Source organism: Apteryx mantelli, chromosome 1 (assembly GCF_036417845.1).
Source record: "Apteryx mantelli isolate bAptMan1 chromosome 1, bAptMan1.hap1, whole genome shotgun sequence".
Lineage (NCBI taxonomy): Eukaryota > Metazoa > Chordata > Aves > Apterygiformes > Apterygidae > Apteryx > Apteryx mantelli.
The window spans coordinates 119,600,041-119,627,669 of record NC_089978.1 but is presented as its reverse complement, the minus strand read 5'-3'; the positions used below and the strand labels follow the sequence as shown (position 1 = coordinate 119,627,669).

The following is a 27,629-nucleotide window of genomic DNA, read 5'->3' as shown; positions in this document are numbered from 1 at the left end:
CCAGTCCTGCAGGCCAGAGGTCACACTACATGAAGCCAAAGCCAAAGACAGGATGGGTGACAGAGAAGATTCCCTTAGGCCCAGGAGGGACAATGCTGAAATCAGCTGAGCACTGAAAGGAAGCAGTTTAGTTTTAAAGGGGTACTCACTGACTGATGAGGGCTGTCACTAAGCATTTATGCTAAGTGTGTAATAAAAGCAGGGACTGTCCCAGAAAGTCAGTCTCCATCCATAAATACTTTGACTTTCTTTACTTCCTAAGAGAGGAATTCAAGTGTTTTGCTTATCTGGTGAAAGAGAGCTTGTGAGGTGAATGCTTAGCATAGTAGACTTTCAATAGAATAAAATTTCAGCATGACAGAGATAGGGACAATCTGAAATGCTGAAACTGGAAAGAGGTTACTAGGGCAAGTAAAGAGACAGCTTTCTGTCTCAGCACTATACAGGAGGAACTACCTGAGGGAAACCTTCTTTTGCGAACAAGGTACTGGTGACCTGCTGCTGAGATGCATGGTGGCTTCTAAACTGTGTAATATGTTGTTTGCTTGCTTTTTCCATAGTTCAGGAATTAGCTATTTTATTATTCATTGTCAACTTCTGCCTCCACATACACGTCCCAGATCGTACATGCATTGCTCTCTGCTACTGCTAGGGAATACATGGGTATCCTACTAGGTTTTAGTGTCTCATTACAGCGTCTAGTTCTCCTGAAGTATGCTTCTACCAAAATATTCATGCACAAGTCAGCAATGCGTGGAAGATACTGTCATAGCTTGCACCGAACAAGTAGTCAAATCCTTCAGGAAGATTGAAAATCAAGGTGGATTATTTATGCTTAGATCACCCAGGCTCTAACTTCTGGAGGCAGGGGTGACTGCATCATTTACCACTTCTTTTACATACTGGTGGCTGCAGAGCTCCTTACCTCTTTTCCAGTGATACTGGCTGCTTGCTCTTTGAATTTCCCTGCTAGCTGAGCCACTGATGGTGTTGCCGACTTGTCCACCTCTGAATTGGTCTCTGTTGGCCTGTTCTGACAAATCAGGAATAAAATGTTATAAGCAAAAGCTGGAAAAAGCAAGGAGGCTAGAGAGAAGCCTGTGTATGTGTTATAAAGTTCAAGAGCAAGCAAGGACTTAAAGCATAGTTTCTCACATCTGGCATCAATCTCCTCATTTGAGAGCAAAAGGTTTGGGAATACAGGACTTAACAGCATTTTCAAATATCTGAGGCTCTCAAAGGAATCTCAGAAAACTAGTAATTCATGCAGAGTCTTTCACCACTAGCTGAAGATCCTATAGCCAGTTTTTTTCACTGGAAACAAACTAAATATTTCCAATAATTGTCTGCTGCTCATCTTTTTCTAGCAGTGAGTGGACGGAATTGAGCAATAAAAACTATTCCCATGCACCTTCTCAACCCTCCCACTTCTTATTGCTGTCCTGGTCACAACTGCCCTTCCTTTTCCAGTGATTTTGCCGCATGAAGCCATTCCCTGTCCTTGCAGCAAGTCAGCATTTGCTTGGAGATATGCCATGCTGTTCTGCTTTTTGTGGCAGTGAAATATTGGAGAGGGGGAAATAATAAGGCTGAGAGAAGCTACCCCTCTACTGGGTTGAGAACAGGTTGAGAAGTAGGAGGATTCCTGGAGACTGGATGGTGCAGCTCTTCCCAAAGCACACGGCTCTGGTCATCCCACATTAGCTTTGTTTTCTTTGCTATGTGTATATCAAGTAATATGAGTAGAAAGCCTTAAAATCAAAGTTCATGAAAGGAAACATTTGTTCTTTTATCTCTACTATCTGATGCCAGTGAAAACCAAACCAGAAGAACTATGAATAACGAACCAACAATCCTTGTTTTGTTACAGGCTGACCTCAAAACAACAAACCAGGCTACAAACCATCAGAAAGGAACCTCATACCTCTGATCCCTATACCACCACCATTATCACATGACCAGCACCACATTTCTTATTCCTCTCCCTCAATACACTTTTGTTTCTCAGCCAGAAAGTTTCACCAAAGGCTCTTGCTAGAGGAAGGCATTTCTGTTTCTCCAAGGGCTCCACCAGTGCCTGTCCTTCACCCTTCATACTGCTCTGCCTGGAAAAAACGATGTCTAGCTAACAGAACTGCTCCTTCAGCATTGCTAGAGGTGAAGGGCCCTCAAAACAAGCTGGCCCACCTATGGGCCATTTGTTTTGGGCCACCATACTACAGGGACTGAAGAAGTAAGTATGGAAACTTGAAATCATATTGAGGAAGCAATTTGTTAGGCACCTAGTTTCTAGATTAGAAGTAAATAGAGGAGATTACACTAAGGATCAGCCCAAGTCATAGTACAGCTTGGAGCAATTTCTAGCCTGAAATATCTGGTATAGAACAATAGGGCTAAGGCCCATTTCTAAGTAACCTTTCCCTTCCTCAGGGAGCTGTAGCTCCCCAAAAATGCCATCTTCCTTCTCCCAGTCCCACGAGCCCTTCGTAGATATCTGCTGTTCCCTGGTTCCAGGGTCCTGACTACATCTGCCTTTCTTTGATCAGCTTTCCTGCATCCAGCCATGAAAGCTGTACCAAACTCTTCCTGGTGAACTTCTAGTACCTTCCCACCACCTTTTCAGCCTTCATGAGAGTACTTAAAGGCAGGAGGAGTGGCAGATAAGGGGAAGGGAAGAAACAGTAAGGTAAGCAGATCGGCAGGGTGACTTGCTGCACATGAAAAATAACAGCTGGGCTGAGTGGGGAGGGAGAACCTTCCGCTGCTGCAGGCTAGCTCTGTGTGGTGAAGGAAGAGCAGGCTGGACATAGGAAGGAGCAAAGGAGGAACCTGGAGAAGGGAGGATGAGTTGGGAGGCTTGGCTCTGGCATACCAGAACCCAGAATATTTGGGCGTAATGGAAGTGACGTCTGAACTGGGGACTCAGTACAGTCTGAGGAGCTGCAGGTGCTCAGTGTCTGAGGAGGAATGGTTGCCTCCCCCATAATCTCTTTTTCTCTAGTACTAGAGCTTCTTTCACAGCCCTCTGCCTTAACCCAGAAAAGACAGAGCACTTCCTCTTGGCCTCTTTGACCTCTTGTTTTGGGCTTGGGGATTTATTTATTTATTTATTTATTTATTGAGCTACAGTCTGAAAACATAGCTCCCTTTCTCCGGATTTGATCAAAGCTCTGAGGCTGGAATGGTTCCACGCATTTCTCGTTCTGCTGGGGCAAGGCCTTGCCGCGCGGCTCTCATGCGTGTGCAACTTGCCGCAGGCGCACAGGAAGACGTGGACATGCCATTCTAAGATTAGAACAAGTAGCCCATGGGCTGTGTCCTCCAGAAACCGCCAGCTGCAGACTCTCTGATTACACTATGCATTTTGCAACAGAAAAAGTCACTTCTTGGATCCTTTCTGGCAATTACACTGCAATCCCATATCCAGCTCTTTCTACGGCTTCTTTTTTTCCCAGCTGATGTGCCAGGCTGCATGCCTTCTAGTCAACGGAGTTCACTATGCCGGGGCACTGAGATGCAGAAAGTTCCCTTCCTCCCACTGAAAGAAGAGCACTGTCCCCTTTACTTCCTGAGATGGGACTAGCAGTCACCCTCCTGCTCCAGGGAAGGTGGGAAGCCTCCCTTTCTCACTCTCACTGGAGATGTAGCAGCCCTCAGCCTCTTTCACCACTAAGACACATCTGCTCCTCTCACTCCAGAGTTTCAGTGCTGGATCTCTCCTGTCCCATGGCATTAATGCTTTGTCTCTCAATCCTGGTAAGATTCCCAATCTTGGTGACATAACCCACCACTTTTCAGGATGATGAAGAGCAGCACCTCTGCTCTTGTTTAGCAAAACAGTTAAGATTACTCAGACCCAAATTTTGTGCTCTTTGCAGCCCACTGCAGATTCTTTTGCTTTTCAGAAAAGAAATGTAGTTAGCCCGCATGGACTAAAAATAGAAAGCTAACGTAGAAGTCCATCAGTAAGTAGTGTCTGCTACTCTGAGGTCTTTTACTTGTCCACAAGAAAAATATTTAAGCTCTGCAGATTCTGAAAAATATCAGATAGAGCAGCAAAACCAGAATTAAATTGTACCATCAATGTAAGCATGATGCTGTCTACAAAAGAGGAAGTGCAACTAATGAGTTCTCTGTAAGGGGTTTCATTTTCCTCTTGCAAGTAAGTTTATAAAACTGAGCAAATTTGAAAATGTTTTCAACCCTATTTTTCTTCATCTGCTTTTAAACTGAACCTAGTCCCTTTGATCTGGCAGCATTGGAGAAGAAAATTCTGCCTTTATTCATTGATTAGGTACAGTCATGGTAATTCAAGTTTCCCACCAAAGCCCATCCTTCCTTTTCCTTTGAAGTCCTTGCCTCTGCTGTACTTCCCACCCATCTCTGATCCTGCAGCGATTGCCTAAAGAGGGGGCATTGCTTTTAGCATGGATACATATCCCTGCCTCTCTCACAGGATGCCTGGCAGAAACACCATTAGGGCCCCACAGAAATGTCACAGCCCGTCCCTGCTGGGTCTGGCAAGGCAGCTGGGAAGGTCTCCGAGCTGAGACGCCTGGATGCAGTAGCACAGGTAGCTGTGGCTAGCACAGTCCCAACTTCATTGGCAATTTCATATGCCAGAAGACACTAGGGCTAATAAGACTGACTGATGGGGGTGTAATAATGTCTTGCAGAGGGCTGAGCGCACCCTTCAGGATAGCAATGTCATAAGCTGGCTCAATGACATTTGCTGATTCTCCTGCTAGAGCCTGCGGAGCCATTGGGGGTGCCAGGGCAGAGAAGGTGCATGTTAAACACACATGGCGAAGAAGTCCAGAGACTGAAAGTTTCTCTGTGAATAATGTTTGTTTACTCACACAAAAAACTTTTCTTAAAGATTGTGGATTTAACCTACAGGTGGGAAGTATCACAGGAGACAACAAGCTTCTTATGAAATCAAAATTGCAAAGAATCCAGGGAAAAACTGGAAAGCCGGAGGGGTTTAGGGAATGGATTTGAATCTCCTGCTGTGACTGGCACAAAACCTTGCTCCAACAGCCCTCTGCTAGCAGTTTTGGTCATGACCCACCCCCTTGCAATTAAAACCTATCATGACTCTGTGTCAAGGGATTGGTATCCCACCAGTTTTGTTCATCTTATTGACATTGTCCTTAATATGCCACCGGAAATGCTAGCCTAAAAGGGTACCAGCAGGGGTCAGAAGCAGATATGGAGAGAGAATCTGGGTTTGGATTGGTTCCTTGGTTTTGGCTGATGAAAAGAGCAAAGGTCTATTAGCTGCTGTACAGCAGAGTGTTTTGGCTTAAGCGGCACTTAAATACTAGCTGAATGACAACAGAGATTTGTACTGCCCTGCTCTCCCTCCCTCTCCCCTGAATCCTTTGACTTGCCTGTTTTTGCAGTTAGGATACTCTGGCCACAAGGAGCACCTTTTATCTGAGAATATAACCCTTCACAGTTCTTTGCAAGGCTGGGGTATTTAGTGGCTATGAAGTCAGTAACTATTCCATGACTGTTTATTTTGTTCCCATTCACTTTCCACCCTCATTTTCATGCAGGTGTATCTGAACCTGGTTTTGTGGCCAGTTCCTGACCTTCACATCCCTCCCTTGGTTCTAAAGAGCCTCACAGGTTTCCTTGCGGGCACTTCTCACACCGATCCATAGCATTGGTCTGCTTTCCTGTGCGCTGTGCTTGCACAAGCACTGCAAAGCTCCCCTGAGACTCTCATGGTGTTTTTCATTGCCACACATACAATCTCCCTGAGAAAATGCAAATGTGGCAAAAATAATGAAAAATATAGTGTGCCAGCAACAGACACAGTAAGGCACAGGAGGCTCAGGCTAGTCTCCTGTTTACAGAAATAGGATCTTGAAATACTGATCCACAGATCCCAGTTCTCCACACTGAAAACAAGAGAGGATCAATGCTTTCAGGACACAGTTTCATAAGATCCTGGTTTTAGCAGAAAGACAGCTTACGTTTCCAACTGCTCATTCTCCCTTGACCTTTCCTTTCCCCTTACCCCCTTCTCTTGTGCCAGTTTGTGGGGCTGTGCTGTAAACCGGATCACTGAAATGATCTAGGCTAAAAATACTTCCCTTACCTCTTTACAAGGTTATTTTTAACCTAGAACATTTCAGTAATCCAGTTGACAGCACAGCCCTAGGAGCACTTGCACTGCCATAGCAGGTGGGGGAGGGATGGCAGGAACAAACTGCAGCCGGTGGGTGACAACTTCCCTTTAACCAGTTTGGCTGAAGATGCCAGAATCTAAAGAAATGATGTCCTTACATGTCCTCCTGTTCAGAGGGTTGATGTTACAGAAAATCATATTTTTGCATGCCTGCTGGTAAAGGCTGTTCTAGTCCGTTGTGTCGGTGTTTCGCCCTGTGATGTGTTGCCTCCTGTCCAAGGCACAGCTGAGCGCAGGCGGTGAACCCACAGAGCACCTGCGAGAGATCCCAGGGAGCACATTGCTGGCAGCTGAGTGATCTGGAAGAAGTCTGCAGTAAAAATTTGCAAATACTGTGGCGGAGATCTCCAGCAGCTCCCCTTCAAACAGCAGCTGCCACGTGCTGCTGCTGGGGAGAGGGTTTTCCAGGGTGTGTGGCAGAGCATGCCCTGAAGTCGAGCCCCAGCTACGGTGCTGGCGCCTCTCGGGCAGACACAGACCCTGGCCCTGCTCCACTCAGCACTGGCTGACAACATGCTAACACAAATTTCACTTTCTCTCAGGAAATGTTCTGCCCATCCCTCCCGCCCACTGGTGAACCAGGTATCTGATTTTAAGAGGTGTGGTTTCATTCGTATGGCAGTGCAGGTGATTTTGGCCAGCTTCTGTGTGACCGTGGTGCTGGTTTAAGTGGCTGCCATCCTCACCCTCCCTCAGGGTGGTGCTCACAAAATTGTTTGCAGGACTGTGCCCTGAACCAGGCAGGGGAGATAATTCAGACTAAAAATAACCCAGCCAATAAAAGGTTGTTCTTAATGCAGGACAGTTCCCTGATGTGGTTCACCGTGCCATCCTCCGAAGAGCTGTGCTGGCACAACGGAGGGGGCAACGCAGCTTGGGCACTGCTGAAGCTGGTGTTGTGGCAGGAAGAAGAGCAGCTCTATAGCTCTGGTACCTGCTCAGCTAAGGAAAGGAGGGAGGAGGCATCTGTGAAGAGGAAGCTACTTAAGACAGCATTGCTGCCAAGATAAAGATCATTGCCCTCTGCCTGGAGTCCACCAAAAAGCACTGTGAAGCAGTGTTGTGCTTTCCTTTGAAGTTAAGTGCCTACGCTCACCAAGAAGCTGAAATTCAGAGGGGAACAGAGCTTCCTGCAGACCCTCTTTTTCCCACCTGATGAAGCAAAGCAGCACTCCTAAGGCAAACAACATGCTTTCTGGCCAAAGGCTTCCCGGACACTACACGTACCCTTCTCATTTTTCACTAAAGTAGCAGTAGGATTTAGGGAGCCAGCCATTTCTTAGGCCTTGTCTGCATGCGAAAGCTTATACCACGTACACTGGGGTAACTATCTTAGCTTGCACAGGGAGCAAAACAACCTTAATCTGATTGTCACACTACGACACTGATACAGGTGCCTTTTTTTTAATGCAATTCAACTCTTTCACAATAGGTTCAGCTGAAAAAAGCCATTCTCAAACTTCTCAAGCACCTGTTTCTGTCACAGGAGACAACATTTTGGGAGTGCCGTGTTAAGCAGTCGTGAGGAGTGTGCCTTCCCGCAGGGCTGCTCTGGGGGCGGGATGTGGGTGAGCATTTCTTCCCACTGAAGGGAGGTGCCGCAGTCTCCCTCCCTCCTGGAAAGACCCCCTGCATGCATGGGGTTTGCTGAAGCAGAGATGTCCTACTTGCTTGCAGACCAAGCAAGGACAACGTGATGACAGTGCTAGCTCCTCCCATACTGCCCCACCAGTTCGGGGTGTCCATACCTACAGGCAAGAGCTAATTCCTTCTCCCTGCCCAATCTTCTATTCATCTGCAGAGGCCAGTTAGAGGTAAGAAGGCCACTGAGTGGTCACAAAGTACAGCATCTCTGGTACAGTTACTGTCTGTCTGGAGAGGATTTGAACCTATGCTCTGGAGAAGGCATCATGAAGCAATTTGTCATGACCAGCCAAACGCTGTGTATGTGAGACCAGCCCAATGTGGTTAAAGGCCATAATAATATTCAATAACAATGCAAAACATAATAGTAGTGTGTCTGCATGAAATGAAATGATGGATTTTTTCCTTCAGATATGAGGATCCTTCAACCCTATTCTACATATAAATGTCCAAAGAGGCCAATTTGCCAAACAATCCTTTTCTAAATCTAAGTTAATTTATTGTTCAAGGAAGAGGTTCTAAAGAAAACTGTAATTGATCCCTGGGTGTCTTAAAGCAGAGAATAGTGCAGAACTGACAAGCTTACATTCACCTGGGCAAATCTGCCACTCTTTTTGTCCTGCTCAACAGCAGGAAATAGATAACTGAATTTTCCTTTTCAACCTTTTGTTACAGGCACCAGCTATTTCTGCTCCCATGTTTTTTAAGTGCAGATAAGATTAGATGGGCAGCTGTATGGAACTCCTCTTTAAATGAACTAAAAAAAAAGCTTAAGAATATTTTTTAGTTAGGATTGGATGCGAGTTATCCATGGAAAAATCTCTCTACTGTGTAGATTGTGTGGGTTTGCATTTTTCATTCAAAGCCATTTCTCTGTGTTTCCCATTTAGACCAATCCCTATTTGTACCCTCATGCCAACATAATCTGAACTAATTTGTTTGTCTGTGTATATGTGAGTACATCAATGGCATCAAGATCATATTGAAAGGGGAGCATTGTTAGGACTGGAAAAGGAGAAATAAGTTAAATGGGGCAATTTAGAACAAAGCTCCCCCAAAGGAGCAAACTGAAAGGTAGGAGGGTGGGAAAATAACTGAATCACAGCACAAGGAATTGGGCAGCAAAAATCAGTGGAGGCTATGCACAGTATGAGCCTGTTAATTCTTCTCATTATCCACGAAAGCATCACCGAAGGCTGAGCACAGATTACCCAGGAAGTGGGTGGGTTTGTGCTTGCCCTGGTCTGTTTTTTACATCCCTAGAAGGAAATCTCAGGGCGCCTGTTCCGCCTGGAGCTCAGCAGTCTGCTGGGCCCCTGGCTCAAGAGGCAATACGTCCCAAAGTGTAAGCCTTGAGTAAACAAACCTCTTCTTGCTACGCTGACCCGCCTCCATCCCAATGAAGCATCTTTCTTCCTGTCTCTCTCTCTACCCTTTTTCACAAATCATTCCCATTGGAGACCTTCCAGCTCTCTGTTTCAGGACGGATTTATGTGGTTTATTTATTCTCTTGGCTTCTTATCTGGTAATGAAGCTGCTCCTTGCCTGGTTGTGGTAAATTTTAACTACTGGCAGAAGCCCTAGCTAGAAGTGGCTGCAGCTGTGGCTGCTGTGATACCTCATAGCCAGTTCCTGTTCATCTTTGTATCAAAGTAGCACATAGTACTGTGGGATTTAGGTCCAAGACTCTTACCTGCATTTCCTACCATTCATTCCCCCCTTATGGAACAGGATGTTCCACAATAACGGTGCTGGGCTTCACCAGAGCAAAAGCTACTGAGAGCCTTTCCTCACCTACTTCTGGTGGGGCTGCTGTGAACTTTGCATACCAGAGCTTTATCACAGTTATTTTCCAGGAGAGGACAGGACCAGAATACTTTGTAGATCATTCAGGTGTATCCTAAATGCTGGAAAAGAAATATTACTTTTCTAATTCTCTCTTTCTGTTTCATCTTCTTTGAGCAAACTTTAGCAGAAGCTGAATACCTCCCTTTCATGTGCCAGATCAGCATTTTGTGAGCTTTAAGAATGCCGGAGATCATGGAGTCCTCATCCTTTTCCTCCAAGTTGGGATCAGATGGCTGAGCAAAGAGGAATAGGTGGCCTCAGACTGCCACGGGTCCCCCACTGGCAGGAGGCAGGAGTGCAACACAAAAGCAAGCTGAGAAAAGAAAGTAAGATTTCTATTTGAGGTGCAGAAGAAAGCAAAGAGAAAGATTCAAAGAGAATTCTAGGGCTCATATCAGGACATACAATCTGGCTGCAAAAGAATCTAAGGGCACGTTGAGGTGCATAATAATGATCCAGGCACTTTGCAAAATCCTTGGCCATTGTTTGCCAGGCCTGGCATTTTAAAGGTAGTGTGAGCGCTGTTCCAGTTTGACTTGCAACAAAAGGAATTAGTGGAAAACCTCTATCTGTCTCACATGAGCATGCATGCAACTGTGCAGAATCATTGCAGTACTAGGATAAAGCTTTTTCCACATTAAGGTCAAGTAGCCTCCAGGTCTGACGGATATCACATGTAACAGGTTCAATCTTGCACCTCCACAGAAGGCAATCTGGGGCCCTCTGGAATATGCTGTTTGTGCCAGAATATGAGCTCCAGATTTCTGAGCACTCTGAACAGGAAGGGACCTCAGATTAGATCTGGGACTAGTCTGAGCTCCTGGGCCCTGAAGACAGGTTAAAGACTCCTCTGACTCAGGCACATATCTCTTCTGCGTGCATATCTCTAGACTTTACCTGGCTGTAGATTCTGGTTTCCTTCAGATGGGTGAGTGCTCACTAATTAAGAGGTGTCAAAAAGGTAAAAACATACTAGCCATGGAAGTTTTGAAGATAGGCAGGAGGAGGTAAGGATTCCTGATTACACATGCTACCTTCAAGACCAGTCATTTTTAGAGACCAATGATCTCTAGCAGCTTTCTTCAGTTCTAGTCTTAATGAAAACAAGAGCTATCACAAACAGCCCTAACGAGGATTTGACTAGAACCACTGAAATGCATGTCACAGGAACACAAATTTCAGGCCTCTTCTTTTTCTAATGTTTTCAGTTGAGAGCAAGTTTCCTGCTTGAGTGTAAATCACTGCAGGCCCGTCTCTTGAAGTCTGTGAATAAGCTAGCCACAAAACAACTCTGACAAGTACAACATCCCTCCTCAGAAATGGTACACAAGTCGACACTTACACCTCCATGGATGAATGAACACAGTATGCATGCCTGAACTCAAATGCCAGGTTCTTACATAGCCATAATGCTGGTGATAAAGAGGAAGGTACTTTAACTATAAAATGGAGCAGAATAGTATGAGGAATGCTGACTTCAAAGGAGGGTTGCATGTTTATTTGTTTTTACAAAAAAGGGCAGGAAAATCCTACTTTACATAAAATATGTAAAAATATGTAAACTTTTCCTGTGCTTGGGAAGAGCTTGCTTTAGAAAAAAAATTTTCTCAAGACATGCAGTGGTCTGATCTTGACCCTCTCCTCCAGAGAGCTCCCTCGTGAGCTGTTGCCATCTTGGCACTCAGGGCCAAGCATAGCACAGAGGATAACGTGAGGATATTCCAAGTCAGTGATGATGAGCAGGCGTTATCCAGAAGACACCCAGCAGCTCCCAAATACAGTGCAGTTGTTTTAGAACTACAGAGACTCAGATCTGCCAAATTTAAAGGCTCAAAAAATCAAAATTTGGACATTGGGCAGAGGTGGGAGATATCCTAGCCAAAAACTAGTAAAGGAACAAATGATTTTCAAAGGAAGCAGCACTGTGTTGAACTTGTCTGCTACACTATAAAGAAATGTTGGATGTATTTCCACCTTGCCTACTAAAAGTAGAGGGGAAATTCCTGCTGGTTGTCCATCTTACAGTGGCTTCAGCTGCCCATGCCTACATATAAAAGGCCTGGAGAATTAGTACAGTGGCTGAAGTGAGGCTTTTCTCAAGAAAGCTTTGCTGCCTCTTTGTCTGGATCAGTGGTTTGCTCAGGGTCCTTCTCTGGCACTTCCCTCCAAGTCATCTCAGGACTGTGCAGGAGATTGCCTAGAGCTCCTGAACATGAAGACCAGTGGTTGTCCTGAAAAAAACCCACCTTAATCATACTCGGCAACAAGCACCACTAACTAGGTGATGGGCATTAGGTGGCATGGTTTAAGAGCATTGTAAATTCAGGTGCAACTCCATTGTCCCCAGCGATGCTGTGCTTGTTTATGTCAGAAGAGCCAGCTGGTGAAGGGCTAGGAGGGGACAGGTAGCAGAGAGCAGCTAGTGCTGGGTACACAAGTGAGCAGCTGTGTCCTTCCCAGCAGGATTATAGGAAACATCTGTAGACATCAGGAAATTAGAAATGGTAATTATGCTATCTGCTTTCTATTTTAGACTGACTGCAATGAAAATAAAATAAGATAATTGCTACTTTAATGTACCCTCTGAGAAGTCCCTCCCTTTGCTGTTGATACATATCTACTAGCAAAGTGGGTGCAACGCTAATGTTAGATAACATCATTTTTCATGATTGATGGAAGGGCAGTAACAGAGTGCCAGCTTTCTGTGCATCTTCCAAAGGCTTCCCTTTTTCTCAGAGTAACTCCATGAAGTCTCAGTTTAACTCGATTAGGTGGAGCTATCGCTGCCAGTCCCACAGCCTCATGGACCTAAAGTGAAAAAAGCAGCTTCCTGTTTGCCCAGGCAAAGTACTTTAGTAACATGTCCTAATATCAACAGTTTGGCCTGGAAAGTCCCTTATATAGAAAGGGTATGCCAGCCACTCCGTACTAGTCTTTGGCTGGTGCTGAAAATTTCTGAGGCTGGATTTATGGCCAGTTGTTCTTTTCCTCATGCCATGGTATGCAACTCTCCAGAGTGCGTGGCCTGTACTTTCCAAATGCTGCCCAGTGAGATTAGCAAACCCAGCAAATGCAACTGTGAGAGATACGAGTTAGATCTTGATTTTCCCTTTTAGTAATGACAATACTTAGCAATTGCATAGTGCCTCTGTGTTTCCAACACTGTACAGGCCAACTTATTACAGCAGCCGTATGTCAGAGCCTCATGTGGAGAGGGTAGTGTACTGGTTTGCGCATTTGTATGCATATCTAGCAATTGCTGGACATGATACAGAAATAGTCGTGAGGGAAGTCAGGGGTTTATCTGTCAGGGGAGCCCTCAGGCCACTAAGACACAGGTTCGTGCTTCCTCTGCCCCAAGCAACCTTGAATTCTTTGCCACATGTTGGCATGGCTTCAACGGGAAGGCTGGCAAATGCTTGCCCTAGCCTTCCCTAAGCGCCAAATTAAAACTCATCTCTTGCTCGACAGACCAAAGAGTTTCAAGCCCACCCCCCTCATGAACAGAACTGAGCCCAGGCCGTTCACTTTCTGAGCAAGTCTCTTATCACTCCTGTCAGCAGCTGCTAAGAATGGCTTGATCAAATGCCATCGTTATCAAAAGCGGCAAACTGCAGCACCTGGTCTCTCCCAGGCAGCATGCCTGTGCAGGAGGTGACAGGCATTTAACCGCACACCGTCTCAAAGGGAGATGGTAACAGCTCTTGGCTCTGCTGTGCCCTGGGCAACATAAGGCAACTGGCTGTTCAACCAAGACTTGCTGCTCAGGGAAAAAGGCAGTAGGCCATTTAAAAATAAATTATTTATTGCATGTGTATGTATTGCATTTTGGGAGTCCTTGGTTGGGGAGATTGCAGAAATCTCCACCAACACATGGGTGTCACCATTTCCTCTTCTCCTGTGTGAAGTGTGTTTTATGAGATGCTGACTGCTGTTTTCTTGTGTTTGCTGTGCTCAGAGTATTCTCTTGGGAAAGGAGTGGAGAGCAGAGATGAGGAAGTGGGGCAGAGAGGAATGTAACAGGGGAATGCCTAATGGCAGTTTGGTTTGGACAGCTGACCACCCACAGATGGGTCAGATGGGGCAATCTCAGGCTTGTGCAAAAGTAGAGCTGTAGGCATGGACTGAACTTCAGTGTCAAGCAGGCAGATGCCTGCTCAAGGGAAGAAACCAGCAGAGTTAGGCAATGGCTGCAAGGGTTTTTCCCACACTGAAAATGTAGAGTACAGTGTTTCAGTTCTGCATAGGCCCTACAGCTGGTCTAGCGCAGAATAACTTGCCCTCAGCTACACAAAATCCAAGAGAGAATTTTAGTTGGAGGCTTCATGAGTCCCACCTTGACACTTGGTCCTCCATAGCGCACTGGCTTTCTGCAGTACATGTGGCTGAGCATGACTACACTGCGCAATGCAGTGCAATTGAAGGATTCCTGTAATAAGGGACCTGAGCCCCACAGTCACCCAGTGTTGCATGACTCCTTAGGATGGTATCGGTCTGGCTGCATTCCCTTGGTGCTGTGCTCACCCCAAAGGAGTCATTAGCTCAGACATGGCGCTACATGAACATGCACCCAGACCAGGTGTCTCTGCATTTCACTTCTGTATTTGGGGCCAGTGGGACATGCAGCCACCCGAAGCTTGTGTAGTACAATGAGAACTTTAGGCACACATTAATTGAGATGCCCTGTTGCCACAAAACTCTTCCTAGGCAAGTCCTAAGACAGTCCAACACCCACAAACTGATTTCCTCCCAGTGAACTACCTTTTTAAGGGGATTTCAGTCTAGTTTCTAATTGAACTGATCAGATTTTTAAAAATTTGATAATATGCAGCATGATTATGCATGCATGCCTTTTAAAGACACTTTGCTAGTGATACAACAGATATCACATCTTGGTCACATGCATCCCTTGTTTCTATTGGCCTGTTTGTTCAATTTACCCTTCCTGTTTCTAGCCGCGCAGCTGTACTGTAACAATTGTCTGAATGCACAATAAAGTACATAGGCTCAGCAAGCAGAGTCTTGGTTTCCCCAGACCACTATGTCAATAGTATAAAAGGAAGGAGAAGCAAGAAGAAGACGTCAAAAGTAGTAACAATAAAAAGATTGAAACGAGATTCAGTGCCAGAAGACAGAATATGCAGGAGGAAATGCTCAAAAGATACCAGAAGGGTAGGGGGAGTCCTGTTGCAATGAAAGCATAAGAGGCCCACATGAGAGGTATGAAGGTGTGATAAAAGGTTGTTAATTGTCAGTGAGTGCTGAAGCTATGGGGGGGAGAAGCAGTGCTATGTACACTAAGAAGAAACTGTGATCATCAGGATCAACAGATCTTGAAGATAAAGGCCATTTCCTTACTGACAGTGAAGAGGAAAGGGTAGAAGGGCTAAGTGGAGAGGCAAAATCTGTTCTGCCAACAAGGCCAGTTGCCCACAGACAAGGCGACTGGCACGGCTGAGAAAGCAGGACAAACAGCAAAGCTTCATTAAGGAGTCCAATCAATCCAAGGAGAAATGTCCTTGGCCTTTCCTGTAAAAGAGCCATGCTTATGTAATTGCCTCATTAACAGCCCGACACAGCTGCTTGCAGACTGAGGCCAAGCAGCCAACATGGAAATACTTTCAGGCAGCAGGAAAAGGATTGTGGATAAAGCTGATATCTGGCTGAACCTAGTCATACACAGCCACAGAAGTGGAGAAATGATGAAAGGCACAGAGGCTCTCAGTCTATACATGCAGTATAGCAGCCTCTCTCAGGGGTGGCTCTCTGCAAGAGGAGTTTTCCTGTAACCTGAAACAGTGCCAACTTCAAAAACTCATCAGTCTAGTGTTGGGTTCTAAGTCCGGCTTACAACACTGGGTTCTCCTTTCTGAGCTTTTGGGGTGCACTAGTGTATCACATTCAAGGTTTACTCTGCCATCATGAGGGCAAGACATTCATTTTTCTTTTTAAGGGAGGCTGAGATACTCCAGATGCTACAGCTTCAAGAAAAAAAGAAATACAGCAAGATTCAAAAGCTGATAATTCATAATACAGCTACTGTATGTGTTAGTGCATTTCAAGCCCTCTAACTACTACCCAGGGGTACCCTGTACACTTCAAAAAGGAGGTGAGAAACCAGTATCCTAATGCACTGAGATATAATGATGCTGCTAGTTTAACAAAGATCTCTGCAATTACTAAGTTTGACTAGACTATGAGACTAGATTAAAGTGTTTCCTCCTTTTATGATGTCCTGGGAACTTAGTGTCCTGGCTATTCTCTTTGAGTTATAATGCCTGTATTTGAAATACTGGCTGTATTTATCTGGAACAAACAGTTTCAAGAAATTAGAATTCATTATAACGAACATTTGGCCTTAAAAGAACAGTGCTTCCACAGAGCAGAGCTCTTCCCTTGCTCCAAGTGAACACCAGTGACACATCTGCAGTCTTTTCTAGCAAGTTTATAATAACACTAAGTGTTTCTGGGGAAATACTTTGTGTCTCTAAAACGTGTGCTGCCAGTGAGCCAGAATCTTGCAGCAGATACACTGGAGCACTCCTATTACTTATGATTATGAAAATCTGGATTGGGGTGCTGAAAACAAGGTCCGTTACTCTGACACACCCTGTCAAATATAGTCATCGGGTCCTCTCTCAAAGAAGGTAACAATGAAGGAAGCCGGTGGGCATTAACCTGGCAGCATGATTTCAGTATCATCTGAGAGCCAATGCACCACTTCCCAAATAGTCAAAGAGCCACAGTCTCTTTCAAACTGCACTACTTTTCCTTTTTCCCTGGTCCCCAAGATTTCCAAACAGAAACTTTATCTTCATTAGATGAACACCTACACAGCTTTCAACTTAGTTCTGGAGGAACTCTTGCTTTTCTTGTGTGTCAAGCAGGATCCTGCTTGTGTGTCAAGCAGGATATATGCATGGTTTTGCCATTAGCGACTCCTCTCTGTCTGATGGGTGCACTCAAGCAATAAATGTTGTCTTAAAAGTTGGTTGATACAACCAGACATGAGCTACTGTAGATAAGTAAAATGCAATTATACATGGGCAAGGCATGTGGGGGGAAAAAAGGGGGTTGTTTCTCTCAGAAATTAGCCTTTGAATAGGTAAGTCACTTGAGGTGGTGTAGTTTTAGGAATTCAGATACTCCAGTTCTAGGCCAGCACCTTCAGAGCAAAAGGCTGGTCTCTACCCCTGTTGCGGTGATCCTGATGTCTTAATCTACAGCTGACACCAGCTGTTACCACGACTGCAGCCTGGCTGGACTAGAGCATATTATTTCCTCTGTGTCTTTAGCAGCTTGTACTACCAATATATGGGATTTGTGCTTGAGCTACTCATGCTGTTAGCAAATGCCTCCATGGGTGGAGGGGTGAAATGATAGTGTTGAGGAAGAGCATTAATAAGCACTGTAAGACATAGCCTGCTTACCTAGTGCAGTGTTTGCACCGGCTGTTTGCTTGGGGCTCCGTTCCTGGCCTGTGTCCTCGCAAGGACCCTACTTGGCTTCCAGATGTTTCCCTCTCAGACTTCTGGCTGTTTTTCCTGCTGGTCTGGGAATTGTATACAGCCAGTCAACTTTCCCCAAATTAATTGATGCCTGTCTGTGTGTACTTCCAGACCTTGTTCTGGGGAGCTCTCATAGCTCAAGGGGGGAGTTAGTTCCTGCAGGAACAACTGGCAAAATCTCCTGTGCAGCCCATGGGGAGCGGGGAAAGCAATGCAGACTGTAAGGCAAGTGCATCTGATTGCAGGTGAGCCCCCTCCCCCAGGGACAGGGAGAGAGTTTGACAGGAAAACTGTGGATGTGTGCATGTTATTTGAAAGTTGGGATTAAAATGCCTGAACCATGGTTATCTGACACAGGCTTCTAAGAACTGCTTTCTGTTGATTAAAATGCACAGAAATTAATTTAACATGTGCAGCCAATAATTATTTTAAACCATGTGAATCATAGTGTTGTTTTAAGCCACTTTTGGAGCATTGTAGCTGTAGACACAATGAGAGGCTGCGATCTGCTCTCACCTACACAAATTTACATGCTTGGGTAAGTGCTTTGAAGGAAATGAGCTGACCTAATAGAACAGCCTGGGTAGTAAGAAACGGCTTAGCTTTATGAATCATCTTTCAACTGCTATTCAATTTAGCTTGTCCCTTGCTTGCCTCATGTGGAGTGAGAAAAAAAGCCCTGCTTTTCACAGAGGTCTGAAATAAGATGAACTTCAACAGGAAGAGACTCAGACACAATGTTTCAGGTGAGATGAGGAGGGGACAGCTCCTGGACTAAAAGAGTGGTTAAAGAGGGTGACTTTTCAGCAGGTGCATACCCAGTGTGCATTAATTATCTAATCTGAAGCAATTCAGAAGGCCAAATGAGAAACCTAAGTCACTGAGCCATCAGAGAAGGGATGCAGATGATGTAAGGAGGAGGGACAATTCAAAATATTTCAGTTAAATGCTTTAAGTAGACTGTAAATACCTCCCCATTTAGAGTTAAACTCAATACTAGATACAGTCTAGTTGTAGCTGCACAGAGATTCAACTCTTTAATTCATCACGCTGGGAGCCAAAAACCAGGAAGGTAAATGAGCCTACACAGAACTCCCAACTTTTGCAGCTTCCAGGACTCATCAGTTAGGACTGTGCTATCTTTGTAACACATCACTGCTATTAAATTAGGTCTACACTGAATATAAGCAGGGCAGACAAGGAGGTTCATATTTATCTCAGCCAGGAATTTAGTCTAAAAAGATACACAGATATGGTATGAAGGAAGGTGATAGTAAGCATGCAACTGGCAGCCGACTTGAGGTGTGAATGCTAAGCTATATCCACAGAGATGTCTTTTTTAATTGGTCCCTGGAAGGCTCAGTGGCCCCAAGCAGCAGCACTTAGGGGCTGGGTCCAAGGGACACTTTCTCAGCTGCGGCCCTCCCTTTGGCTCTGTCTAGAGTTTCCAGTTTGTGGGACCTCTGAAAACCAGGACCTACACTGGGCAAGCCAATTCAGGCACGTGAAATTTGCAGTTATGTTTGAAAATGCATATCTAAATTTTCAAGCCCAGTCTGGATCACTTCTAATAATACATTAGGAATTTAGTGATTTCTGTAGATAAATGACTCCAACATCTACCGAGCAAAATATATCCTGAGGAGAATGCACACAAGTAATCCTGAGCTGTAGCTTGGCCTTTGATGTGTGTTCCTTCTGTGATTTGAGAAAGATAATTATCTCAGAGTTAACCTGCTTATAAAATTCTCCCAATAAACCTGTACAGGAGAAAGCCAATGTTTGTAAGAGCTTTGAAATACTCTACCTATTTCAATGCTCTATTTCTTTTTCCTACCGGCTAATTTAAATTCTTACATGTTCGTTCGGTGACAAATAAGACTGTGGGTTGAATGGGGTCTAAGCTCCTCCAACCTTAAACACAGTTTCTCCAGGTTAAGGCTGAGGCACTGGAAACAGGTGCACGCGCAGTGGCGATGCAGTGCCTGCACTCCACTTACTCACGGAGTAAATCAGCGCTAAGAGGATCTGGCCAGCATGTCACAGATTTCATGGACCTTAAAATGAGAGGTGATGAGAAGAAAAATTATATTCAACCTCCAAAAGAATGATTCAGGAATTTTTGAGTTGCAGAGCACAGGCAGAAGAAATACAATATGACAGTTTCATTATGTGATAGGTTTTCTTTTCCAAAAACCAAAAGGCCTCCCTGAAGGCTTCCAGACTTCCTGAGACTCTCCAGACTAAACCAGTGTCTGCTGCAAAGGCTGGAAGGGCCACTCCAGATGATGCAGACTTCAGTGTGCTGGATCTGAGTGTGAAGCTGCTGTGAGGAAGGGACCTTGTAAGAAAGGACCTTGAGCACCACGCTTCTGAGCAATTCCCTGCAGAGTCTGGTGTGTAGGATGTTGCTGGCTGGTCACCCCCACTAGGTGCTTGAGGTCAGACCTGCAGTAGTGTGAATGTAAGATCCCAGTGCCAAGAGCAGGCAGCTGGACTGGGAGGGCAGGGTCGAAGAAGGTGAGTCCCATGCTCAGGGCATGAGGAGTGAAAGGGATCTGAACTCTGCTATGAATACAAAGGAGCAGAGGAGAGTGGCCGAGAAGAAATCCCTTGGTGATTATGGGCACAAGCTCCTTAAGCTATACAGAGCGGAACTTGATATTACATGAGATTAATAGTCTGGCATTACTGAAAAGGCAGCTTTGTGTTGAGATGGGAGATGAAGGAGAAGATGCTAAAACTTTTCTTGTCTGACTTGTTACTGTTGTGTGACCTGTTACCTCGTGCTCCAGGGTATTCAGCAGTCTTCTTTCCTCCTATTCTGTTTCCTTTACAGACACCTGCCGTCTAGAGGACTGGTACACACGTGTGTATACTTGCTTGCATTGACGGCTCTTCTGCCCCTAACCGGGAGTGAATACCTTGGAAAACACTGGGTTTTCTGGAGGGACAGTGTTGACAACTCTATGCACTTTGTCAAGACTAAGTAGGAAACCAGATTAAACTGTGCACATTTCACAAGTTAAATACACACTAGCTGCAGGGCCCAAGGGTTGAAATTCCAAGGAAACCTGGCACACAAACTCGAGTGTGTGTATATGAAAAGGGAGGAGAGGAATAAAGAAGAGACTTTTCATTTGACCTTACATCAGGGGAAACATGGCACTCAGCAGAAAGGCATTTCAAGAGGATTGAATGAATACCCCATGATTGCTTTTGCAGTAAGCAATTTTAAAGGATGAAGAAATCCATTCTTACATGAGGAAGAAGGAATACAAAGTAGCATAGGTCTTGTTTTTCACACAGGCATTAAAAGAACAGTTCTCAGACTCTTGCAGATGTTACGCCAGTTTATTTTGACTTAGGTTTCCCATAGGTAGAAGTTTGCAGGGCTTGAACAATGTGATGTAGCAGGAAGGAATCATAAACACTTTGGGGGCCTGATGTTCAGAGCCATCCGAACTGAATAGCCACTAGTTTCAGTAAGCAGTTCCACATGGGGAAGGAGGGCAGAAACAGTGTCCTCCTGCCCCTTTGGAGGCCCCATCAATACTATTGCTTCAACTCAGCAGAATATAGCTCCTGCCATTATCTTTTCAATGCTGTCTGGTCTATTTTTAAATCTCTGAAGGGAGAGAGGTTTGAATGCTACTAGATCTCACAGCTAAAAATCCTTCCTTGTATTTGGTGAGATATACAACTTCCCTTTAATTTGATCCTATTATTTCTAGGCATACTGCTTTTCCGATGCACTAAATAATTCTGTTTCCTTTGTGTTAAAAGGTTTAGTTTGCTGTCTTCTGTCTCACTGCATAGTCACCCTGAGTTGTTTAACTCCATTCTTCTAAGGCAGCCTTCTCCCTTCTTCGCATTTTTGTGTCTTTCTCTGAACAACAAGTCATTGGTCTGCATCCTCTAGATATTGCAGCTTTCCAAACTGCATGCAGTAATTCACTGTGCTTGCAAAGCTGTGATCGATGTGAGTGCATGTCTTGCCTTAAGAAGTTGTATGTAGCTTGGTTCAATGATAGCTCACAAGGGAAAGGTATTACATTTTGTGAAGTACTTCAAGATGCTCAGAAAAACAATATTGCATGCCAGAGCTACCAGCCTGGACAACAACACAATTTGAATTGTGATTCTGTCATGCTAAGAGCATGCATTTCAGAAGCCTGAGATGAGCATTTACTCTATTGAAGCTAGCAGTGATAAACCAATATCCTTTGCAGGTTGGCTACTGACCTAAACGCTGTGTGCATCTCATTATAAAGGGTGGACAGGTTTATTTGCATAAGGACACTTCATACAACAAACAACTTACCACCTTGTTGACTGCTCTGTGGGTTTTGAGCACTTTTAAAATTTGATCCTGAAGAACAGAAGAAAAGGGGCGTGCGTCTATACCAGCTGTCCCTTTGGCAAGTGAGGTAAGATTTATTTGAACTTTTGCTTGGAAGTGACTTCCAGAAGCACCTTTTAGCAAGTGATGTGTTCATACCTGAGAAGAATTTGGTCTAATCTCTTTTCTCTTTTTTTATAGGAGAAAATTTCATTTGGCCCTATTGGAGCAGATGAGCCTCATCTTTGTTGGTACATTACTGGTACCGATACACTGACGATATCACAAAGAGGTGGTCCAGACTTGATGTTAAAGTAAAAACATTTCTGGCATAACACTCATAGCTAGACACATTGTAGCTTGGATGAAGACAGACTTATTTCAGTGCCTTACATGAGACTCCACAAGAACAAAGTATCCCATACCTTGGACAATAACTAGGTGTGAAGCAGTTGTGCAGTGGGTATATAATAATAGTCTTTCCTTACACAGCAGATCTCCTGTCTCTAGAACCAGTTCAGCCTTATGTACGCACTGGTGCAAACTACTAAAGGCAAGTTATGACATTATACTTCATGAGTCCTCCAAACAGATTCTCTTGCTGCTGGATACAGCTGCAATCTCAAATCCCAAAATGAGGGTGTAGTGCTGGTGTTTTAGGAAAAGCAGTGTCCAACTCTCTAGAACTGTTAACCAAGCACATGAAATCAGATAGGAAAATCACCCCTTGTTTGTATGGTTTGGTCATTTCCATGACGAAAACCAGCAGAGCTTCGTAGCAGCAGCTATAGCAGCTGTCTAGAAAGCAATGCTGATTCTTTCCCTTGTTCTTCAGATAAGCAAATCCTGGGAATGTGGCAGAGAAGGTATGCATAATATGCTGCTCAACAGCAATGTGTCCACCCAATTCGACTGTGGAGTACAGGGAAGGTTTTTCCAGAAAGCCTATTAGTGTGGCATGGGATCCTCAGACACCCAAAGACCAAAATGGGGAGTAAGGGAGAGGAGAGGTCAGAAGAATCATCCCTTCTCTACCAAGATAGTAAAGCTTTAACTTTGCAAACCATTTACTTTGGGGTTTCCTCTAGGTACAAGTAAGGGCCATGGCACAGCCCATGGGGATTGGTTTTGTTCCTCTCTGACCCTCAAGAAGGGGTTTTATCCAGTCGTTGGAATAGGGAAGTCTGGCAAATCTGATCCTTTCCAGCTCTGCTGCAGACATGCTGTTTACTGCCAGGCAGGTCCTAAATCTGTCCAGACCTAAGGAGTAAAACGAGGTCATACAGGACCTTTCCTAGTATGTTTAAATACTCTTCTCTTTCTCCACACAGGTACTCTGCATGAATGTGTCATTTTGATGAGTCTGGGAGGAAATGTTGAAAGTAAGTGCATTTGAGGTGAAAATATTCTATAGGCAAAAAGAAAAAAAAGAAAAGTGGAAAAGGAATGTTTTAACTTTTGGAATGAAAACCAAACAGCAGAGCTTCCTGTGAAATGGAAATTCTGTTTCCTTTCAGTGCTAATGATAGCATACTAGCTGTGCTCAGTCGTGGTCCCACTGCTACAACAGTGGGTGGGGAATTCGCTCAGCCTGGCGTATTTCTGTGTGGCTTACTGTCCTGCTACTCTGAGCACCATAGTGGATAAAAATTTCAGCCCTCTTGACCAACAAATACTAATTGCACTTTCCTCCATCCCCTCCACTTCAGTCCTCTTAGGCGACAGGCTATATAATCATAGCGCAGTTTTCCTAGGAACAGGATAAGGGCCTCTGCTGAAATACAGCTGCCCTGCAGTCTGGAAAAGGGCATCATTCCTCTAGAAATCTGGCAGGATACAGTAACTAGACCCTCAAATGTGCTCATCGCAGCATCTGGCTGACCAGGGCAAAAGGAAGAAATGGCTTCTGACCTCCCCTGTCTAAGATGGTTGAGGAAGGGGATGTGTTTGAACCTGATGAGATTTCTGCAGGCTCCTGCTGCAATGGAGAACAGAGAACTCAGAGGAATTTTTTACACTTCTCTGCTTTTTGCCAGTGGGGTCAGGAGAGGACCCAGGGACTCTTGTGTCACCCACACCTGACACGGCATGGGCCTTTACTGTAAAGACCAACAGCCCGATGCTTCCCAAATGTCCTTGATGAGGCCATTGTGGTGTAGGGACAGCACGGGTCCTGGGACTGGGACCATGTCCAGCAACTGTGCACAGAAGAGAAGTGGCCAAGTAAGCAGAGAACTGTTCTCGTCCCTGGAGAAGCTTTCCCTCTGCTGAGCTGGTGTAGCAACAGGCAAAATGAAGATCCATCAGGAGCTGGTGCAGAAAGGAGACATGGGAATGGAGGCCTCAAAAAAAGAAATTAAATTTGTTGGTAGCTGCAAAGAAGAGGGGAACCTTCTCAAAATAAGCCTGGTTGCTGCACCTACACAGCTAAGGGAACCTAGAGCACCATAGGGAGCCAGCAAAGTGAAATTCAGTCTTGAATTGCTTCCCCTTGCTTTATGAATAAAGTTCACATGTCTCTGTGCTCCCCAGCTCTTACAGAGAGGCTGGAAAGAGAACAGCCATAACAACTGTTGAATATTCACAGTATTTCCTACTCAGCTGGCTGCAGAAAGCCACAGTTTCAGTGGATGCCTTAACTCACAACATTTTCAGCAAGGTTTAGTACAGCTATGAGAATTAGACAACCTGGACCAATTCTGAAGATGTAAACTGAAAAAACAGTGCAACTTTTTCTCATTCTTTTTCAACTGTGAGTGTTAAGAAGATTTAGTGGCTATTTTTATTTAAGAGTAGCTTTGCTTTCATTAGTGCCAACCTTATGCATTTTTAATAAGAGCTCCTCTTGGTTTTGGTCTGGTTTTGGTAGAAGCTTCAATGATTTCAAATTCTTTTCAGCAGTCATAACACTAGAATGAAAACTGATTCTCAAATCTACTTTGCATGAAGGAGCTGGGTCTTCAAGAAAAAAAACTGATGATCAGCAGACTCACAAAACTGTATGAACTGGCAACAGCAGGGTTTTGCTGCCCGGTTTTAAGCAATTACAATTACTGCTTACAATGGGATATGTTCCTCATAGCAGAATGGCAATGACTTTAGGTACTAGCCCCTAAGGAGCAGTAAAACCACACTAACCATACTAAGAAAGTGAGCCCAACTATCTTGCTTTTGTAGGTTTTTCAGAAATGGTGTCTTCCTGCCAGAGATGTGATGGAAATCAGCTGGCTAGGTCAGCCCTCTGCCCTTCTTTCCCTAGTGCTGGTAATCCTCATGTGTCCCATTAGAGCAAAGAGCCTCCAGTTATGCCACCAACAAAGCTCAGAACAGCTCTGCCTGCTATTGCTGAAGCAAATGGGGAAATGACAGAACTTCTTGTTCCTGTTGCACAGTAGCATTAAATCTATTTTTTAAAGCAAAAGACTGTAACGACTCTCTATGTCCTGCTCACGCTGTCTGTGAAAAGCTCTCAGGAAGAAGCAGACAGAGCAGGGAATTGGGAGGTGGGAACTTAAATCTTTGCTCTTGGCTCTACTTTGGTCTAATATCTTCTCATCTGTGGAACATTAACCACCTTTTTGGAGGGCTGGAGTGGAGAGGGAAGACCAAGTGCACTACTTAAAAGATGTTTTGGGAGATGAGATGTTTTAAAAATATGAATAGATGCAGCAACCTACAGATGATCAGAAAACCTGGCAACATGGGGAAAGAGTGGGAAATAGAGGTAAAGGGACTCAATCTAGAGAAGGAAAGTCTTAGGTTAAACATTTCAGAGAAACTTCCTGAGTCAGACCTGCCATATGTGTTACATGTGTCTCCCAAAAGGAAATGGAGGGCCCATCCCTTACTACTCTGAAAGCACCACTGCACCACACAATAGAAAACATCCTAGGGTTGCAGGCCTCTCTGTGTGTAGAGGAGAGGAGAGCGTCCGCAATATGACAAAATGTCTGTTTCAGTCCTAATTTAGTCTTTGCTCTGTATGTGACTTCCTGTGTACAGCAGTTGTAACAAATTAAGAGTTCAACTCCCCTTCCCCTCTGAGACATCACAGGATGCTGCATAGCGAAAAAGAATAAAACAAGCGTTAACAGTTACTGATCCAGGTTCTGCCAAATCTAAAAACTCTTATAAAGCCATATAATTGTCATGCTACATACAGTCTATGCTGAGTTGGTTTGATCAGTGCTCAGTCCTTCCCCACACCAAAACCTGCTTAGATAGCCTGTCAAGGACTTTTCTTGTAGTGAACACGCCTGATCTTTTACCCTCGCCTGTAGGGCAGGCCAGCACAGATAAGAACAACTGTGATGTTAACACCTGGGTGTTATCAGAACTGCCCAGATGAGCTATGTGCTGGAAATCTTCAAAGAAAAATTACAGTGGTGCCTCAAGCACACCATTACCTCACTTTGTTGCATGTCCCCTGCTGTTGGGGCCACACCAAAGCACACAAAAAAATTTCCAGGAAGACAGTATAAAAAATTTAGTAAGATCTGTGTTTAGCTGAAATACCAAAAGTTCTCTTTCGTCATCTGAGGTTTTGCCAATGTTGCAATTGCCTTTCTGTCTTCTGTGCCTCTCCTAAAAATAAATATTTTTTTCCTCTATCACTTAAAGAAAGTTTGAAAATCTAGCAAATCCAGTCTCACGTGAGTGAAGCAAGCACTATCACTCCCATTTTATATGAATGGGAAAAGAAACAAGGAGTGGTAAAATGCCTCGCCGAAGAGTGTGCTACATGGGAGGAGGCTTGGACTTAAACAGCAGGGAATTCTGACTCCTATTTCTGTACCCCTTTCCATCAGCAGCGTGCCCATCAACAGCCAAGAGCTCCTCTGCTCTTGAAGTTCGAGGCACACAGCGGGAAGAAAGGTATGGGAAATGCTTCATGGGCATGCAGAAGCAAGAGCTCTCATGTTCTCTCTCCTGAACCAAAACTCTCTGACGATAATGAAAGTGAGACTGCATGATCCACGTGGAACTGGGGGGACATCTGGGGCTAAATCACAGCCACTACTGCAAGGGATGGATAGGAATCAACCCCAAGGAGCCTGCTGATCCTATACGGTTTGTTCTCTTCTCTTTATGTGCCCGTTTCTTATGGGTTTTTAAAGCCTCCTATCAAAATGATGCAAGCCTTTTAGAAGTTGACTCTCTGCCACCTCAGAGACTAAAAAAGTAAATGGCAGTCCTTCCTCATTCCCCTTCCACACATGTAATTTCTCCCCCTACCCGTCCCCCGACATCCAAATCTGGACTAAACTCTGCCAAATATTCTGAGGTGCGTGGCAGGGGCTGGCATGGTGGGAACAGACATTTATCTGAACCTCAGCAAAATGAGAGCCTGACCTGCCTGCAGTGAAAAATTGCAAGGTGGAGCTAATGCAGATCTAGTAGCGAGTCACAAGCTAGTGGAAATAAAAGTTTTCTTTACCTCCATGTCCTGCAAGAGAGAGGTGTCCTCAGGGCAATCTTTCTTCCCCACCCCTTTCCCTCTTATCTGTGGGAAAACTTCAGGCAAGCCAGAGTAAAATCGCGCTGCTGTGGAGGGTATGTAATATCCAGGCTCCTGCTCAGCGTGAAAGCTGACAGAGCCCAGCGAGCGGCCCTGCACTACGAACAAGGAAGAAGGGCGGGTGGGTGAGAGGAAGGGAGGGAGGGGAGAGGAAGGGGAGGCAAGGCAATCAGGGTTTAAATTTAGACACAAATCTAAACAGATACTGTCCTGCCCAGAGTGCTGGGCTCATGAGACAACAAGCAGCAAGCTCTGCTGCTGTGCCCAAACATGGGGACACCATGTGTGCATTTTCTCCCTCCCTTTTTTTCTCCTCTCCATATTTTATATCACCTTATCTTTCTTCCTCCCCCCCTCCCCTTCCTGTCTCAATTTCTCTCTTTTGTTTGCAGTTGCTCCCTCCATGTCTCTTCTTGGGTGTCTCCCCTGTCCACACTTTCCTCTCCAAGTCTGCAGGGTCTCCTTCCTTGCTCTATTTGTGAGGTGGATCTTCCTTTACCTGCAATTTCCCCTCTCTTCCCCACTCTTAGGGAATTGCAATCAGCAGCAGACTGTTTTTAGGGTGGTTAG

The 27,629-nt window shown here is 44.8% G+C and overlaps 1 protein-coding gene across 1 annotated transcript in view; it reads right to left on the bottom strand.

Annotated features, from left to right (window-relative positions):
* RCSD1 (RCSD domain containing 1) overlaps nt 1-27,128 on the bottom strand; it is a 35,961-nt gene extending 8,833 nt beyond the window's left edge. Inside the window, exons 1-2 of the mRNA XM_013950253.2 lie at nt 26,979-27,128; nt 926-1,033 (exon numbers count right to left, since the gene is read on the bottom strand). Of these exons, the coding sequence (XP_013805707.2) occupies nt 926-1,033; nt 26,979-26,984 (114 nt within the window). The 5' untranslated portion in view covers nt 26,985-27,128. The remainder of the gene's footprint in view (nt 1-925; nt 1,034-26,978) is intronic.
* Between the last annotated feature and the right edge of the window lie 501 nt (nt 27,129-27,629).